The sequence below is a fragment of the Musa acuminata genome, chromosome BXJ3-4 (genome assembly GCF_036884655.1).
Source record: "Musa acuminata AAA Group cultivar baxijiao chromosome BXJ3-4, Cavendish_Baxijiao_AAA, whole genome shotgun sequence".
In the NCBI taxonomy this organism is placed as follows: Eukaryota; Viridiplantae; Streptophyta; class Magnoliopsida; order Zingiberales; family Musaceae; genus Musa; species Musa acuminata.
Window position 1 is genome coordinate 8,027,681 of NC_088352.1, and position 17,320 is coordinate 8,045,000.

Genomic DNA, 17,320 nt, shown 5'->3' on the forward strand with positions numbered 1-17,320 from the left:
TCAAAAGCATGAGGGCGAGAAAGGTTACAGTAGAAGAGTGAAAGGATAGGATTACGTATCACATGCTGAACGGCGTGTCGAGAGGAAAAAGAGGACGGAATAGTACTCGAGACCGAAAGCTTGGAATATATGTATTACAAGTTGAGCGATGTGTATGCGGAGCTCGGTGTATTTTAGTACGTCATGGAGTAGAGCAATCTGTCTCATTTGAAGAAGCGAATCATGTGGAAAGAGACGGATCGTATGGATTCGATCACCATGATCTAGATGTTGTCTTGGTGCATATTAAGTCCACCGATATTGTATGCATCGAACCTAACGCTACTGTCGGCTTCACTGCTGACCATTGCCCGGTGCTATCATCGCCTTCTTATTTCTCTCTATTTTTCTGGTGTTCTTTCGGTAGAGAAACCAGTCGTGGACGTGTCTCTTTCCTGCAGGTATGACGGCCCATATTTCTCTCCATTTCCTCCCACAGTATAGATCAACTGTTGCCGATGTAAATGATTAGATGCATCTCAAAGAAGATAAGTATTCACAACGCTCGCATCCGCATGAGGTTACAACTTAGGAGTCAAAGCTGAGCTATCTCACCCACCATGACTTGGTGTAGTCGAGTGATTACAACCCGACGACAAGAGGCTGTGAGGGTCTGATACGTCCACACAAACAGGAGAACTAGATTCATACGTGGATAAGTCCTCGAGTCATTCCTGGTGCAGTTTGATCGAGGAGGGGAGTAGAAAGAGATGCATGGGAAGTCTGGCACTTGGATGCTTCCCAACCATTTCTTTCTTTTTTCCTTTTTCTTTGCTCTTCTTTCGACTTTGGATTCAATCATGGCGGAGCTGCAAACGAGGCCATGCGTGAGAGAAAGTGAAGGAGACCTCAAAAGGAGCATGTGTACCAGCAAAGCTATCCCCAAATCATTGCCCATGGCCATCTGAGAGTTAAACAAGGTGTGTGGTCCTCGGAGCACTGAGTAGCCCCTACAATGATAACTCTGAACAGGCCATCCTCTTTTTTGACTAGCTAGGTTTTGCAGGACATGATCATAAGATATGTTATCTGGGTGACAGAACTTAGCCTTAACCAAGCTGATAGTGGTGCATAATGTACTTATCATCGAGGGCCATAACTTATATTATCCAGTCCAACCCAATTCACGGCCATGGTCTTCTTTACCAAAGAGATTCATCAGTTCTGCTCTTGATCTTTTGTAGGCTGGACAAAGCTGGAATAGCCATGATTAGACTTCTAACGGGAGGATGAGGGTATATTTCTTTTGATTAGCGCAGGAAGAGATGGCAGGGAAGACATGAGTGACAGTAAAGATGCTTCATATTTCCCATTTCAAATGAGATTTGTCATCTTCCACCATGGAGTGGTATGTGGAATAAAGAAAGCTGGTTTCTAAGTGGTCTCCTTTTTATCGGAAAGGTTAGTAAGTACTTTCATTCCTTAATCGAAGTCAGATTGTTGGGAGAATAAATTACTTGTTAGGTAAGGAATAATAATTTTGAATATTTCTATAGACTTTCTCTTGCTTATTTTTAAAAAATTAAAAAATTAGAACTTAATATAAGAAGGTGTACATGAGATTTTGGATGTGAGCTCATGGATATGGAACTAAATTATTTTTATTTTAAATTTTATGATAATGATAAATTAAAAATTAAGCTTTAATTCTCTTCTTTACTCGATTGATTTTGATAGTGATAAATGATCATTTGGTCAATCGATTATTGGTACGATTTATTGTCTCATGAGAAATAGTTCGCTTTGGACGATGGGCATATCCACACATGGTAAAAGGGATCCGACGAACTTATGAATCTTTGGTTCTAATACTTCTAAGTTAATATAAGACTAAATGACTTTAAGATAATTAATCTATTTAATTATTGAACGTAAATTATTTAGACTCAAATTAACAATAATATATGTATCAAACTAAATTATTTGCTCTTGATGCCAAGAATACAAGCAAATATTTTTTTATAAAAAAATTCCTCATGAGATTCTTGTTTTCAGAATGAAGAACATTTGAAGAAGAATATATAAATGCTCAAAAGATCAACGACAACAAAATAAATCTGCAACTTTGCATAAATGACATAATAAGGGCATTTATCATGCTTGTATTAAGGACATAAACGACATGGGCAATATATAATTTACATTAAATCTTTAATTTTCTATGATATATATATATATATATATATATATATATATATATTCGGTTGCTTTGGGTGGTTAATTGCCACGTGGCGAACCGACCGCGAATACCACGCGAAACCCACGGATCAAGGTATACGAACCCTCGCAAGAGGAAACGATCCATATATAATGAAGCAGTAACGAGCGACCTCGGCTCGTCTCGCGTCGCCTCGAAGAACTCTGGTGTTGGGAGGGAAGAGCTCGCCGATATAACCCTAATAGAGAATGGAGCAGGCTTTGTTGACGAGGCTGGAGTCCGCGGTGGCGCGGCTTGAGACCCTCGCCGCCTCGGGATCCGCTCCGTTGGTATCGTCGAGGGATCTCCCCGACCCCTCGGCCCTGGATCCGGCTATCTCGGCCTTTGAAGACCTGGTCGCCGACTCCCTTGGCCGGGTCTCAGCCTCTGCAGGGAAAATCGGAGGGCAGGTCCTCGACGCGACGAAGATACTGGAGGAGGCGTTTGCCGCGCTCAGGGAGCTTCTCGTCAAGGCCAAACGATCCCAGGTTGGTCCGCGTCCAACCCGATCTCTTCTTCAATGCCCAAGTATCGGTGATTCCTCGTCTTTTAATTTCTCCTCCTTATGGTTTTCATTTGCTTCGAACTTTTCTTTTTTGGGTTAGATAATATTTGTTGGGCATCAAGAAGCAGGGAATTTAGGTGTCGAATTCGAGTAATGACAATGCTCTATTTCGTCTTATTCTGAATTGTTTAGTATTTTTTAACGACAATACTGCCCGCAAATGGCAATTCAAACGCATATTCAACACTTAAAACTGCATTGATCACAGAGAATTGTTTTAGAGAGGTGGTCGATTGTGATGGTAAAGGCCATTTCATTGCTTTCATCTTGCATCAGATCTTCAAATGTAATATGGTTCTGTCATAAATTTTCTCCTAGTTTAGAATGACAAAGAATGTGTCTTTTCTATAATTCATATGTTGTCATGTACTGATTTTATTTTTTGGCTAAAATCTTTAATCTATTGCAAATAACTTGTGGCAATTATATCTGTTGGTAGTCTCTCACCTTGCCTTAAATTCACAGATTGGTTTATAGTTAACTTTAATTTGTTTTAATTTGTTTAGGAAAATGCTTTTTCTTAAGCATGTGGCACTGTGTCTACAATCTATTTATTAGGTTGCTTAATGTTGTTTGGAGTTTGATTGAGACTTTTCGTTGATGCCACAGAAGCCAGACCTTGCTGGTTTAGCAGAATTTTTAAAGCCACTGAATAATGTGATGGTCAAAGCAAATTCCCTGACAGAAGGAAAGCGATCTGACTATTTCAACCACTTGAAGACAGTTGCTGACAGTCTAACAGCTCTGGCTTGGATAGGTTACTCAGGAAAAAATTGTGGTTAGTGCGTTATTATTCTTTGATCTCGTTCTTTTTACAATATGGCCTGTTCTTTTGCATTTTGTTTTTTGTTGAACTTAAGTTTCCTTCTTTGACAAAATATATTCATTTCCTTCCAGGAATGAGCATGCCAATTGCACATGTGGAAGAAAGTTGGCAGATGGCTGAATTCTACAGCAACAAGGTATGTGTATTGACGATTAGATTGCAAGCTATCAGCTAATCTACTGGTAAGAGAACTAGAATATATAGTATGGATCCTTAGCTTGTAATGTTTCTGGGATGGGATATAATTTCTCATGTCATGTCACATATGGCTGCTCAACCTTCATTAGAAGTCTAATTTCTCGGTTAGCTTGGTTATTCTGAACAGGAGATTGCCAAATATTCAAGAAAACATTCCTGGTATGAGGGAGGTCAATCACATGTATGTCATGTGGCCAGATCTAAGTACTAACTATAACATTCAAATAAAAATAGTAAAGGACAAGCAAAGATATATACAATTTTTCAAATAATTATTAAGTAAATACGCTAACAATCAGATCAAATTTGTCGAGTTACATTTGTACTCATAAGTGATAAACATAAGAAGTGGATAAAGATCTTATCACTAATTGTTATATTACAATAGATCATATATTGTAGTCCTGTAAATGTGCTCATGTTATTAATAAGGAATCCATGCAAATCAAACATGTGATTGCATTTCCTGCGTTACATGGATCGCATGTGTGATCCATATTTCGCATCTTTAGTTACGCTATATATGGAGGCTACATAACCCTTAATTCAAGTGAACTGTAACTAAATATGTGTATGAATCTCCATAAATTTCTTTTTTGGAACACCGAAAGACTGTAAATGGAGTAAGAGGAACATGGATAAGTGGAGAAACGTTTCTTATATTGTGTAGTAACTTAGTTTTCAATAAGTAAAATCTCTGTCTGGACTCTGGCAACTATAAACTTATGCTTTGGGTTTTATTCCAATAAGAATGTTGAAATGTGTTTCATCATCAAATATAATGCTGACTATGAGAATGCAAAATGAAGAAAACTCTGCAGGATATTTGTTAAATTTTACGACTGGCTGTGACTTAAATGTTGCTGGTAAATTTAGGCAAGATGTATACTTGCTGATCAGCCTAAATATTTGAATGCTAATAGGTTGCCCACCAATGTTTCAAAAAGCCGTCTGTACAGCTTCCTATGGCCGTTAGATAAACACTATGCAAGAAAATGTGTCAGCAAAGCCTATATAATTTGCATGATTATGAAAACACCATCATATATATGATTTATTTTTTCTTTCTACAACTATCCATTATATGATTATATATATGAGCAGTATAATACATGGTCCACAAATGTATGATCATAATATCATACCCCTTTATCTATTTGTTGTTACTTAAATAGCTTTGTTAATGCCCATAAATACTAACTCATAATTTCTTGATTTGATGCAGTATTATATAAACTATATATATATTCTTTTCTTGTACTAGATTGTACATAATTTTCATCATTTTAATATGAGATGCTTATTCACCTGGTAAGAGATCTTTTAGATTTCATGAATTACATTAGTTCATTTTAAAAATAATTTCCATCTTTTTGTATTCAGATTCTGGTGGAGTACAGAAATAAGAATCCAGATCACATAGAATGGGTAAAAGCCTTGAAGGAGTTATACGTACCGGGGTTACGAGACTATGTCAAAAGATTTTATCCAACAGGTCTTGCTTGGGGTTCTGTTAATTCTGCATCCTTGTCCTCTACTTCCATCACAAAAGCTCCTACAGCAAGCATCCCTGCTTCACCTCCTCCTCCCAAAGCACCACTTTGTAGCACAGAATCTGTACCATCACGTCCTAAAGAAGGAATGTCAGCTGTCTTTGAAGAGATCAGCTCTGGAAAATCAGTAACTGCTGGTATATGATGTTGTAGAATGAACTATTTTACTTTTGACCCCGAGGTAATGGATTAACATGAGTCGGCCTCTATTTATTAGGTCTGAGGAAAGTTACAGATGACATGAAGACCAAAAATAGAGTTGACAGAAGTGGTGCTGTAGCTGCAACTGAAAAACGTGGTCACACCAGTTCCTTTTCAAATAATACTAAGGCATCTCCCAAATTTGAGCTTCAAATGGGTCGAAAGTAAATAACTTTAATTTTCTTCCTAAAGTGGATACTACTTTAACAGTTTTATTATACTTATAGGGATCCTTTTCTTCGTATTATTGTTTTTGAATCATTTTTTATTTGGTAAATACATGTTGGGCAGATGGTCAGTTGAAAATCAGATTGGAAATAAAAACTTGATCATAGATGACTGCGACTCAAAGCAGTCTGTATATATATTTGGGTGCAAGGATTCTGTTTTACAAGTCAAAGGTAATCCTTAGGTCTTTATTTACATTTTCAGATGTATTTCTTCTTTTATGGTTATAGAAATTTAATCTGGTCCTCCTTAACATGTATATGGCTTTGGAACTTTACTTACGCTGCAGGAAAAGTGAACAACATAACTCTTGATAAATGCACCAAAGTGGGGATTGTGTTTATGGTCAGTAGAGAATATGCATGTACAAAGACTTTCTTTATATGCCATATTATTTATAGTTTTTAGATGTGATGGTAACAGTTTCTCTCTGTGCCTGTCATATAGGATGTTGTAGCAGCTTGTGAAATTGTGAATTGCAATGGTGTTGAAGTCCAATGTCAGGTATCTTAGCATTTTAAGTTACTTTTAAAATTGAAGTAAATTATGATTGAATTTGGAATCAATTATTTGGTAAAAATTAGGGATCAAATTGGATTGGCCAAATTAAACAATTTGGGTTGGGTCTTAAGATTTTCCAAAAATAAATCAAGAAAAAAAAATGACTAAAAAAATCAGAAAATTTAAATATATGAAATAAAAAATATATAAAAAAATATGAAACATACAAGATAAAAAATATTGACTAAAGAGTTATATTGAAATAGTTAAACAATTACCATATTATCTATATAATTAACAAATTGGCATGGAAAATCAGGAAGGAATTAAGAAAGATAAAAACAAATCAAAGTTGATGGTTTGGCTGCTCCAAAATCAACGCATCTTTTTCCCTAATCACTTGTTTAAGTTAAATGCATATCATGTATTCCAAAAATATTAAAATTAATGGGCTCTTTGAGGAATGCATTATTTTTAAGTCCATGAGGAGTCACCCTTGGTGTCCAAGGGTTCTTCAGTTATATTCAGAAGGGCAAATGTCATATCCTTTTAGTCCCACTTTGAAAGTAAGAGGAGAATATAATCAGTTTATGATGTTAGATGAATCTACTACTATTAAATTATAGTCAAGTCTTTTGAACCTTGTGGTGGTGATCAGGTCTTTGTGACAAACAACATCATAATGGATCTAATACCAGAGATGAGATGATGAATGACTGAAATTGGAAAAGATTATCTGTAGAGTGAGGGAGATTGTTATATAGTGATATAGTCCCACTTTCTGAAATTGAGAGGAGAATTGTGTTGGTTCGTATGACTAGATGAATCTACTATCATTAGTTTGGGACTAAGTATTTTAAGTCTTATGATATAAATTTCTCAAAGTTAATGTGTCATTTTTCAGTCGATTCAATTGATGTTACAAAAATACCTTTGAAATCATTGATGAGTCATTCCTCAATTCATAAGTCATCCCATGCCATTAATAGGCATCTCCAGCTAGAGTCATCCATTAATAAATTAGATAGAACTTTTTCCAATTCTTAATTTCCATTTCTTTTATAGTTTTCCTTTAGGTTAAGTCGTGTTCAACTATGCCGATTTCTATGAGCAGTCAGGTCAGCTCCAATTGATCCTGATTCGGATTACCAAGTTTCCAAAGCATAAGGAGTACCAAACATGATCAGGTCAGCTCTAAATGTTCCTGGTGCTCGCTGCCACCAGCCCATTGCTTACTGCCATTGGCCTACCCTGTACTCCTATTCCTTCCTCTCCTCTTCTCCCTCTCCTCCTGCTCTTTTTCTCCTCTTCCTGTTCTTCCTCTTACCAACTCTGCTCCTTCTTGGTACCACGGCATGTACTAGTGCACTGACACATGGTACGCTATCATGGTCACATGGTTCTGGTACTCGAAATAACAAACCTTGTTTTCAACTAGTAAATGATCATAGATGGATTAAGACTTCACATAAGACATATATCTGATATTTTACCAATTCTGAAAATGATAAAGCAATTGATGATTTGAATTAAAGTCAATTGAGTCAGCTGATATATTTTTCAAAAAGATGAAGTATCTTTCATTCCTGTCAGTATCTACTGTCTAGTGTGCATTTTCTCGTGTTATTTTTAACTTCAAATGTATATCGCTGTTGTAAACTAGGCCATATATGTGCAGGGTTCAGCACCAACAGTATCAATAGACAATACTTCTGGCTGCCAGTTGTATCTAAGCAATGATTCACTCGGGACTTCTATAACCACAGCTAAATCGAGTGAAATTAACATATTAATTCCTGGTGCTGGCCCTGACAGTGACTGGGTAAGATTCTACTTTGTTTCCTTAATATTCCCTTCTCAATTGGCAGATAGAACAAAAGCATATTTCTTCATTTTATACAAAACATCTATATTTCATGCTTCGTGTCTCCCTTTCTGTTATTTTTCACTTTTGTGTCTGAAATGTGGCACTCTGTGCTGGTATTAAGAGCTGAGGTGAAGTTTGTATCAGACCTGCACCTTCTTCTAAGATCATTTTGATTGTGATTAGTCTTGAAAATTTATACATAAATAGTAGGTCTAAGATTAAAAACATTTTGGTCATGTGATCTCATTCTTTGCTTCCGTTTATGCTAGTGAATGGGAGCGGAGTGATGAAATTTCAGCCAATCACTCTTCTTTCAGGATTCTTTAGTAGATTCTGTTTGTGCATGAGCGTTTTTTTTATTTATTGTCTTGCCAAACAAAGTTTAACCATAAATCAGAATTCTAAGATTAATAACACAGCCTATCAAATCTCTTCATTGGATCAACCTACTTATCTGATCAAAATTTGTGATATGTCATCAACAGAAGATGAGTTAGCCAGTAACCAATGTGTTATTGACTTACCGTTCCACCATTGTTGCTGATGACTGCAGGTTGAGCATTCACTACCGCAGCAGTACCTCCACAATTTCAAAAATGGTGAGTTCACAACGGCGGCGGTCTCTCACTCGGGAGCGTAGAAATTCTTGTCAACAATTTTTTTTCGAGTTGAAGGTGTTTTGAGATTAAAACTTTTGGAAGGTCATTCTTCTGTAAGTTCCCTTTGATCCTTGTTGTCTTCACAGGCTAAGCTTGTATTATGCCATGTTGTATTTGTCATGGTGGTGTTTTCTTTCTTGAGGTGCAGTGTCTCTTCAGCTGCTGCTGCAGCTGCTACTTCTTCAATCTATATATAAACTGAGAATTTGATTTTATTGGGAATAGCACATTTGTTGCTTTCTTCGAATGTTCACTGATTAGACACAGAATAAAATCTCATTATGTTCCTACTCTTCTATCTTGTGTACGCTTTGCCACTGTCATTCTCTTTCATTATATGATAAAAAATATATTATATTTTTTTATAATTTAATTCTTTAATCCATCGGCCCAACTGAGCTGTTACTCATCTATTTAAAGATAGCATCCGGCCCACTTGGTGTTTAAGTTTCTATTCCTGAAGGAGAAAATTCTGGAACCTTCTAGAGAAGTTGTAAACCCCAAGCTCCCACTTTTGTCCCTCCCTCACACTCTAAACTAAGGTAAAGTGATCAGCAATTATAGACCAGTGTCGGGGGTATAGTAGTAAATGACTATGCAAGACGGCGCAGCCCTTCTTAAACCCTAATGCGTTCGAGTTTGAGCAGCCAAGGAAGCGCAAAAGAGCATTTTAGGTTCTCGTATCCGCCATTGTTCCTTGCCGATGGCGAAGCGTCTGATTCCTTCCCTCAATCGCATCCTCGTGGAGAAGATCGTCCCGCCCTCCAAGACCAGCGCCGGGATCCTCCTCCCGGAGAAGACTACCAAGGTGAAACGATCGTCATTAATTGGATATATTCTTTGCTCGTGTTTTTCTTATCCTTTTTGTAATTCTATTATTCTATTCGAGTCTTTTCATGGTTTCCTTTGATGTCGATTTCTTCCGCTCCTGCTTTCACGGACCAGCTCTTCTTTTTTGGTTGTTTTTATTGACCCCTTTATGTTTTCGGTACAGATTTTACTCCCTTCCTGCTTCGACGCATTATTAGGCTTGTTTGTTGTTCGATTCTATCTTTTCTTGTTTAATTGTTCGGTATAGCTTACATTTGAGGGCTTCCGGATTTTTATTCTTTTACACCATTCTCCTACCCGTTGATCTTTGAGTATTCTAATGATTGAAAGAAAATATCTGATGTTTTTTGGGAGGAAAGGCATTGAAAGAGGATTTTTCGTAGGTGTTTCTTTCCCGCGATGTTAGTGACTCGTGTGTTCATTGTTTGATGGAAATGAATCTGGCTTATTTTCTACAAGAATGTTATGAAAATATGTCTTTGGTTGAGTTCTGTGAAACATCTATTTGCAATTGTCTTTCAAACATAGCGTATATGTGTCATTCTGCACATGCATGCACACTTACGGTTTGCGAAGTTCATGTTAAAGTACATAAATTGAATTTATATACTGAAAAGGATAATTTTGCTACGACCAAAACGGAAATTTGTGGTATAGTACTTTTACTCTCCAAGTTATTCAAATAATGGTTATGACAACCGTTAAAGGTGCACAAGATCTATGTTATTTGAGGTTATACTATCATGGACGTATTCTGCAATGTTAAAATATTATAATGAAGTATAGGTATATTACAAAATCATCTGGACAGTGCCCACATTGCAGAAAGGAGGTAAGGGGAAGAGAAGAAGAGAGACGAATCATATGCAATGGACACCAAGATTTGTGTAACTTCCATGTGTATTGACCAAGATTATAATGTGGAAATCCACCATACTTAGTTTCTACAACGAGGAGCAACCTCCGTCAGAATCCCTAAAAATCAGAATGGTTTAGACCATCGACTAACCTAACCCTACTTGACAGATGTGTATACGAAAAGATTCAAGTAGAGGGTGTGGGCTTGAGGCTCTGTGAAACCCTTTTTTGGGTGGTGGTGGGAACTGATGACTGAATCTAACCGAGGGAACTGATGTGTGTATGTGTCTGTGTGTGTACATATGTATATGTATGTATGTATACAAGTACAACCACAAAGTGCACATTGAGGAACATAGTCCTTATGCGAGGTAGCTGCATCATATTTCTATGGCACGTTTTTTGTTGTTTAAAATTAGCTGCTGAGTTTTATGCTTATCATTCTATACCTTTTTCTACAGCTTAACTCAGGAAAAGTTGTAGCGGTAGGCCCTGGTTTTCATTGTAGCAATGGGAATCTCATTCCTATCTCTGTGAAGGAAGGAGATACAGTCCTGCTGCCAGAATATGGTGGTACAGAAGTGAAACTTGGTGATAAAGAGTATGTTAAACTTCTTGATTATTTACTCGATAACCAAAACTCTAATTAGATTTTGCAGATATTTTTAATGAGCATATGATTTGTTAAATGAAGTATGAGACATAACTGTTGATTCCTGAAGCTTGTGTTCATTTTTCAACAGATTAGTTTGTCTATATTTTGAATACCGATGGTCAAACCGGGTTTGAGGTTTAAATTTTGTGCTATCATATGATAAGGGCTTGTTCCCACTTCCCATCACCATGGTGTTTGGCTGTCTTGTCATGTGTCATTTCATTTTGATGAAGTGATACTGCAGATCAATTCCAGTGAGAGCCAATTTATCTTAACAAATAAACTTAAAATAAGTGATCTAATGAATGCATTATATATATTATCTGTTAAAAGATTATTCGTTCACATGTTTTGTTAAATCAAATATTTGACATAAAATTTTGATAGGTTTTTTGTCAATAAACTCAAGATACTTGATGAAGTAAATTTACTAATATTGGCATATGTTATATGTTCCGAAATTAATTGTTCACATGTTTTTTAAAATTAAAGATTAACATAAAATTGTAGTAGGTAAAACTATAATTTTTGTTTCTTGAGGATTTCATGTTTAACTCTAAACCGAATCATACTTTGTAGAACGATAAAAGAAAATGTAAACCTAAACCTTTCTTAATTATCATGCAATTGGACTTTCACCATTATCTAAATATATTTTGTCTGGTCCTAATGGAAAAAGATGGTTCATGAGTTTGGTGCAAGTCAACTTTAGATTAAAAAGTCTTGACTTGTTAGTTGAGTTGTGCTGAGTGTTGATTAAGCATATGTTTCTTTAATTGCAAGTTTAGAATACACTTTCTAAGAGAATGAGACAAACTTGCCTTAACCAGCAAACTCAACCCAGGCTGAGCTGCTAGCATTGTGAGTTAATCTGATCCAGAAATCATGACCCCAGTGCTTGAATTGATATTGGACTGTCTTAGTAACCCTTTTCGACTATTCATTTTCAGCTCTAATAACATGCATAGGTTGTTTGTAATAAATATTATTAGTTTTAATTGCAACTTAAAATTATATAGATTGGCTAGATGTTTAACCCCTATATAACCATCTTGGGAAAATTTATTACTTGCCATTGTCTGATAACTCAATTAAGCAATGTGTTCTTGTTTATTTTCTCCTCAAGTAGGAACTACATGTTCATTGTCTCTGGATTATCAGACACTGCTGTGTTGATGTGGTGCTAATATTCCTTTGAACATTGTGCCTACGTTCCAGGTACCATCTTTACAAAGATGATGATATACTCGGTACCCTTCATGACTGACAAGAGTACCACTGGGGCGATCCAACTCAATTCTAGCGGCTGTTGCTGTTTTGATCTACGCGAGGTGTAAGCAATGCCTACTCGTTTCATTGTTGTATTCCTTCGATAGACACATGATGTTCTTGTTTTGTTGGTTGCTGTTGGAAATGAGAAGTAGAACTGTTCGAACAGTTTAATTTTTGGGCGCAAGTATGATAGCCGTCTTTGTTATGCCCTACTAAATTCCCCGTGAATGATCCCATTAAAGTTTGGGATGATCCGATTAAATTTTTGTCAATTTTATCACGAGAACAAATTGCACACTTTGGGGCTTATATAGCATTATCATCTTCATCCAATTTTTTCTCTACAACGATGCCTCAGTCATACTATATAAAGATTTTTTATTGAAGTTGAGCTTATTGTAAATAAAAATCTTAGTTAAATTAAAAATAAATTATGTGTTTTTATTTATGATTTTTAATAAAATATTTTTATTTTATTTTTTTCTTGGTTGGTTTCTTTGAAAAAGTTTTTCTTTTTGGGTTTTTCTTAGAAGTTGTTGCTATTTTTATTTTTCTTAAATCGTGTCTCATGTTTCTTGTAATATCATAAATGTTTCTTCTTATCATCCATTGCCCACCACCATCGTATCGTCATCATCGTGAGGCCTTGTCGCGATGAACGCCTTTGCCTTGCTATGAGGTGGTTGACTTGGTCAACTATGATATTGAGGTTTAACTCGGCATTGATGAGCTTCTCTCGGGCATCAAAAGGTTGTGGAGGAGGTCTAACTATTCTCGCTATAGGTTAGATTGCTTGTCCTTCAACGCTCGAATCTTGTTGAGTAGGAGCTTGATCATGATGTCATGGTTGTCAGTAACATCGTTGGTGATGGCTTCCTTCTCGAGTGCGAAAGTAGATAGGTTTCATGGAGGGGAAAGAGACCCTCGTGATAGGGATTGATGAAAGTAGTAGGTGTTCCACAATGGTGTCACGAGGACGGAGGTGGTGGTGAGGATAACGACAATCTCTTTTGTAAATAATAAAATATTATTTATTATTTATAGTCGTAGTATTATCGATTTTTATCCTTTTTCTTTTTTTTTCCTTTCCCCTTGTTTTATCGTCGTTGTTGATATCGTTCCCAGCAGACATCGTTGATCTTGCTCATTGCAAACGTCACTAATCTTGTAAATGCTTCTTGTTATCGTCCATCACCCACCACTATCGTATTGTCACCATTGTGAGGTCTTATCATGATGATCGCCCTTTGTTGTCACTCTGTTATGAGGCGATTAGCTTGATTGATTATAGCCTTGAGGTTTGACTCGGGATCAGTGAGCTTCTCTCAGGTGGTGAAAGGTCGTGAAGGAGGTTTGATTATTCATGTTGTAGCTTGGATCGTTTGCCCTTCAACGCTTGGATCTTGTTGAGTAGGAGTTTGATTGCGGCATCACGATATCGATAGTCATATCTCACCATCATTGATTGTCTCTTTGATATGGTTGGCAATGGCCTCCTTATCGGGTGTGAAAGTAGATAGACCTCGCAGAGGGGAAGGAAGCCCTCATGGCAAGGATTGGCGAAAGTAGTTGGTGCTCCACAACGGTGCCTCGAGGACGGAGGTGGTGGCGAGGATAACGACAACATCTTTTAAAAATAATAAATTTTTTTTTACTATTTATAGCCATAGTATTATCGATTTATATCTTTTTTTTTCCTTCCCCACAACCCCTTATTTCGTTTTCGTTGTTGATGCCACTCCCTATCAACATCATCAATCTTGCTCACTACAAATACCACTAATCTCGTAAATGCTTCTTGTTATCATCCATCGCCTACCACCACTGCATCGTCACCATTGTGAGGCTTTGTCGTGATGAACTCCCTTCATCTTCGCCCTACTACAAGCCGGTTGGCTTGGTCGCTTATGGTCTTGAGGTTTGACTTAACGTCATTGGGCTTCTCTCGAGTATCGAAAGCTCATGGAGGAGGTTTGATTGTTCTTGCTGTAGGTTGGATGGTAGCAATTGTCAGTTATGGTAGCAACCTCCTTATCAGTAGTTTCTATCTCATCATTATTGATTGTCTCCTCGATGCCATTAGCAATGGCCTCCTTATTGAGCGCAAAAGTTAACAGGTCTCGCGGAGGGGAAGGAGGCCCTCGTGATAAGGATTGACGAAAGCAGTTGATGCTCCACTATAGTACCACAAGGACGGAGATGATGGTGAGGATAACGATAATGTCTTTTAAAAATAATAAAATATTATTATACTATTTATATTCATAGTATTATCATTTTCTATCCCTTTTTTTTTCTTCCTCACGATCTCTTATTCCATCCTCGTTGTCGAAGCCGAGGACATTAGAATCTCTTATCAATTTCGTTCACAATCTCTTATCATTTTCTAAAATAACGATAACCTCTTATTTTCTATCATTTTCTATCCTTTTTTTTTTCTTCCTCTGTATTGACATTATTGATCTTCTACTGATCTTGCTCGTTGTAGATGCCACTCACCACTCTCCCATCCCAAGCACCCATCGTCTCTTTGCTAATTGCCAATGTTGCTTGTTGGTATCGCTCACTATTGTTGTCTCTTGATGTTGTCCGACTTTGTTTTCGACGTTGTCTTTCAAAGAGGAGATGAGAAGAAGAAGAAGAAAGAGAGAGAAAAAAAAAAGAAAAAAAAAGAAGGGTATTTAGATTTGCAAAAAAGCTAATTTTATAATATTAAAAAATTTAAAATAAGATTATAAAATAGTACTATATATATATAGTAATATTTAAAATAAAAACACGAGCATGGAAAAGGCCCAAAAGAGGACATTTTCAGGAAAATCGTATTTTTTTTTTCTTCTTATAATATCAATATTAATTGTCTCAAATTTCCAAGTGTTTGCGAAAGCACTCACTACATATGTAGCCTGCTATTCGATTACTCTTTCTTTTCGTGGAACGTTATTGTCTTGCCTCTCCTCTTGTCTTCCGCTCCGCCATGCTTCCCTCGTCTCGAAACAAACGCCACCTCCTCCTACTCCTCAACCCCATACCCGACTCCCTTCATTCCATATCCTTCTTTTCTTCTTCTTCCAACTTCGCAACACAAAACCAGGCTCGAGCGCCACCAGAAAGCGACCTCCCCTCCCTCATCGCCCAACTCGTCCGTACCCACTCCGGCGACCCTCGCGCCTTATCCCGTAGCCTTTCCCGCCGCCTTCCTGATGATGCGTGGCCGCCGCCCCTCGTCGATCGCGTCCTCAAACTGCTCTGGAACGACGCCCCCCGCGCCCTCCTCTTCTTCCGCTCCCTCCTCCTCCTCCCGTCCTTTCACCCCGCCGCCTCCTCCTTCGACCATGCCGTCGACCTCGCCGCTCGGATCCACGACCACTGCTCCGTCCGCTTCTTCCTCGGTCTCCGCGGCCGCATCGCCCTCCCGCCTTCCCCCCGCACGTTCGCCATCCTCTTCGAGCGCCATACCATCGCCGGCAAGCCCGACCGCGCTGTCCGGGCCTTCTTGTCGATGCACCACCAGGGGTGCCCCCAGGATCTGCACGCCTTCAACACCCTTCTCGACACACTTTGCAAGTCTCGCCGCGTCCGGAAGGCCGCCTCACTCCTTAAGGTCTTCCGTGATCGGTTTCGCCCCGACGCCGTGACGTACAACATCATAGCCGACGGCTGGTGCCGGATTAAGTGTACGTCCCAGGCGCTCGAGGTGCTGCGAGAGATGGTGGAGTTGGGGATCGAACCGACGAAGAACACTTACAACATTCTTCTCAAGGGATACTTCAGGGCAGATCAGGTGAAGGAGGCGATGCAGTTCTTCAAGCAGATGAAGAAGCGAGGACGAAAGGATAGTCCCAGCGATTCAGAATGTCGGCCTGACGTCGTCTCCTACACGACGATGGTGCATGGACTAGGCGTTGCAGGGCAGCTCGATAACGCCCGGAAACTGTTTGATGAAATGGTTGGTGAGGGATGCTTGCCTTCAGTTGCGACTTACAATGCTTTGATCCAGGTTATTTGCAAAAAGGGTTGTGTTAAAGATGCCATCTTGCTGTTTGATGAGATGTTGAGGAAGGGATACACTCCGAATTCCATTACCTATAATCTGGTGATTCGAGGGCTCTGTCATGCTGGAAAGATGGATGAAGCAATGGGATTTTTCAGTAGGATGAAGCTTGATGGATGTGAGCCCAATGTGCAGACATATACCATTCTGATAAGGTACTGGCTTGAGGAGGGGGAGTTCGAGAAGGGCTTGGAGCTGTTTGCGAGGATGGGAGAGCAGGAGAGCTGTTTACCGAACTTGGATACGTATAATGTCATTATCAGTGCGATGTTTGTGAGAAGACGGCCTGAAGACATGCTGGTAGCTGGGAAGATGGTGATGGAGATGGTCGAGAGGGGTCATTTGCCAAGGAAGTTCATGTTTAATCGCATATTGAATGGTCTGCTGTTAACTGGGAATCAAGAATTTGCAAAGGAACTTTTGAGATTGCAGGAGAAATATAGATGTCTGCATCGAGAGATCAGATTGTGAAACTTAGTCAGTATCCAGATATGTTGTTTTCACTTGGGGGCTCATATCTAACATTTCAGCTTTACATTATGTGCAGTTAAGGAATTAAAGTTACTGCTGCTAAACAGCCTGAAGACTTGAGTACTGTAGAAGCAGATGTTTCGAAAGAAAATTATTACCTTGTTTCGGATACTATGACCGAACGTGCATTCTTCTTGGCAAGAATTGGTAACCTGTAGGACAATTTTATTAGCAGCACAGCATTTGGTGACCTGAGGTGACTTATCGAAGGAGGAAGGACACAGGTAAACTGCCTACTCAGAACTAACATGTATCTGTTGCCTCGATTGAACAGATATGTTTAGT

At 38.3% G+C, this 17,320-nt stretch overlaps 3 protein-coding genes across 3 annotated transcripts in view; all 3 read left to right on the forward strand.

Moving 5' to 3' along the window:
• The first annotated feature begins 2,375 nt into the window (after positions 1-2,375).
• On the forward strand, positions 2,376-9,166 carry LOC103981134 (cyclase-associated protein 1). The gene is made up of 10 exons (XM_009397746.3): positions 2,376-2,724; positions 3,411-3,579; positions 3,699-3,763; positions 5,209-5,515; positions 5,596-5,743; positions 5,871-5,980; positions 6,097-6,152; positions 6,255-6,311; positions 7,987-8,130; positions 8,729-9,166. Exons 1-10 carry the CDS (start codon positions 2,446-2,448, stop codon positions 8,813-8,815), a joined length of 1,422 nt encoding a protein of 473 aa, XP_009396021.2. The 5' UTR covers positions 2,376-2,445; the 3' UTR covers positions 8,816-9,166.
• Positions 9,167-9,463: 297 nt separating this feature from the next.
• Positions 9,464-12,621, forward strand: LOC103981135 (10 kDa chaperonin, mitochondrial). The gene is made up of 3 exons (XM_009397747.3): positions 9,464-9,642; positions 10,985-11,124; positions 12,397-12,621. The coding sequence occupies exons 1-3, from the start codon at positions 9,538-9,540 to the stop codon at positions 12,443-12,445; spliced, it is 294 nt and encodes a 97-aa protein (XP_009396022.1). The 5' UTR covers positions 9,464-9,537; the 3' UTR covers positions 12,446-12,621.
• A 2,767-nt stretch (positions 12,622-15,388) lies between these two features.
• LOC103981136 (pentatricopeptide repeat-containing protein At1g74900, mitochondrial) overlaps positions 15,389-17,320 on the forward strand; it is a 2,642-nt gene continuing 710 nt past the window's right edge. Inside the window, exon 1 of the mRNA XM_009397749.3 lies at positions 15,389-17,320. This exon is cut by the window's right edge and continues 710 nt beyond it. Coding sequence (XP_009396024.2) covers positions 15,428-16,975 — 1,548 coding nt within the window. The 5' untranslated portion in view covers positions 15,389-15,427 and the 3' untranslated portion in view covers positions 16,976-17,320.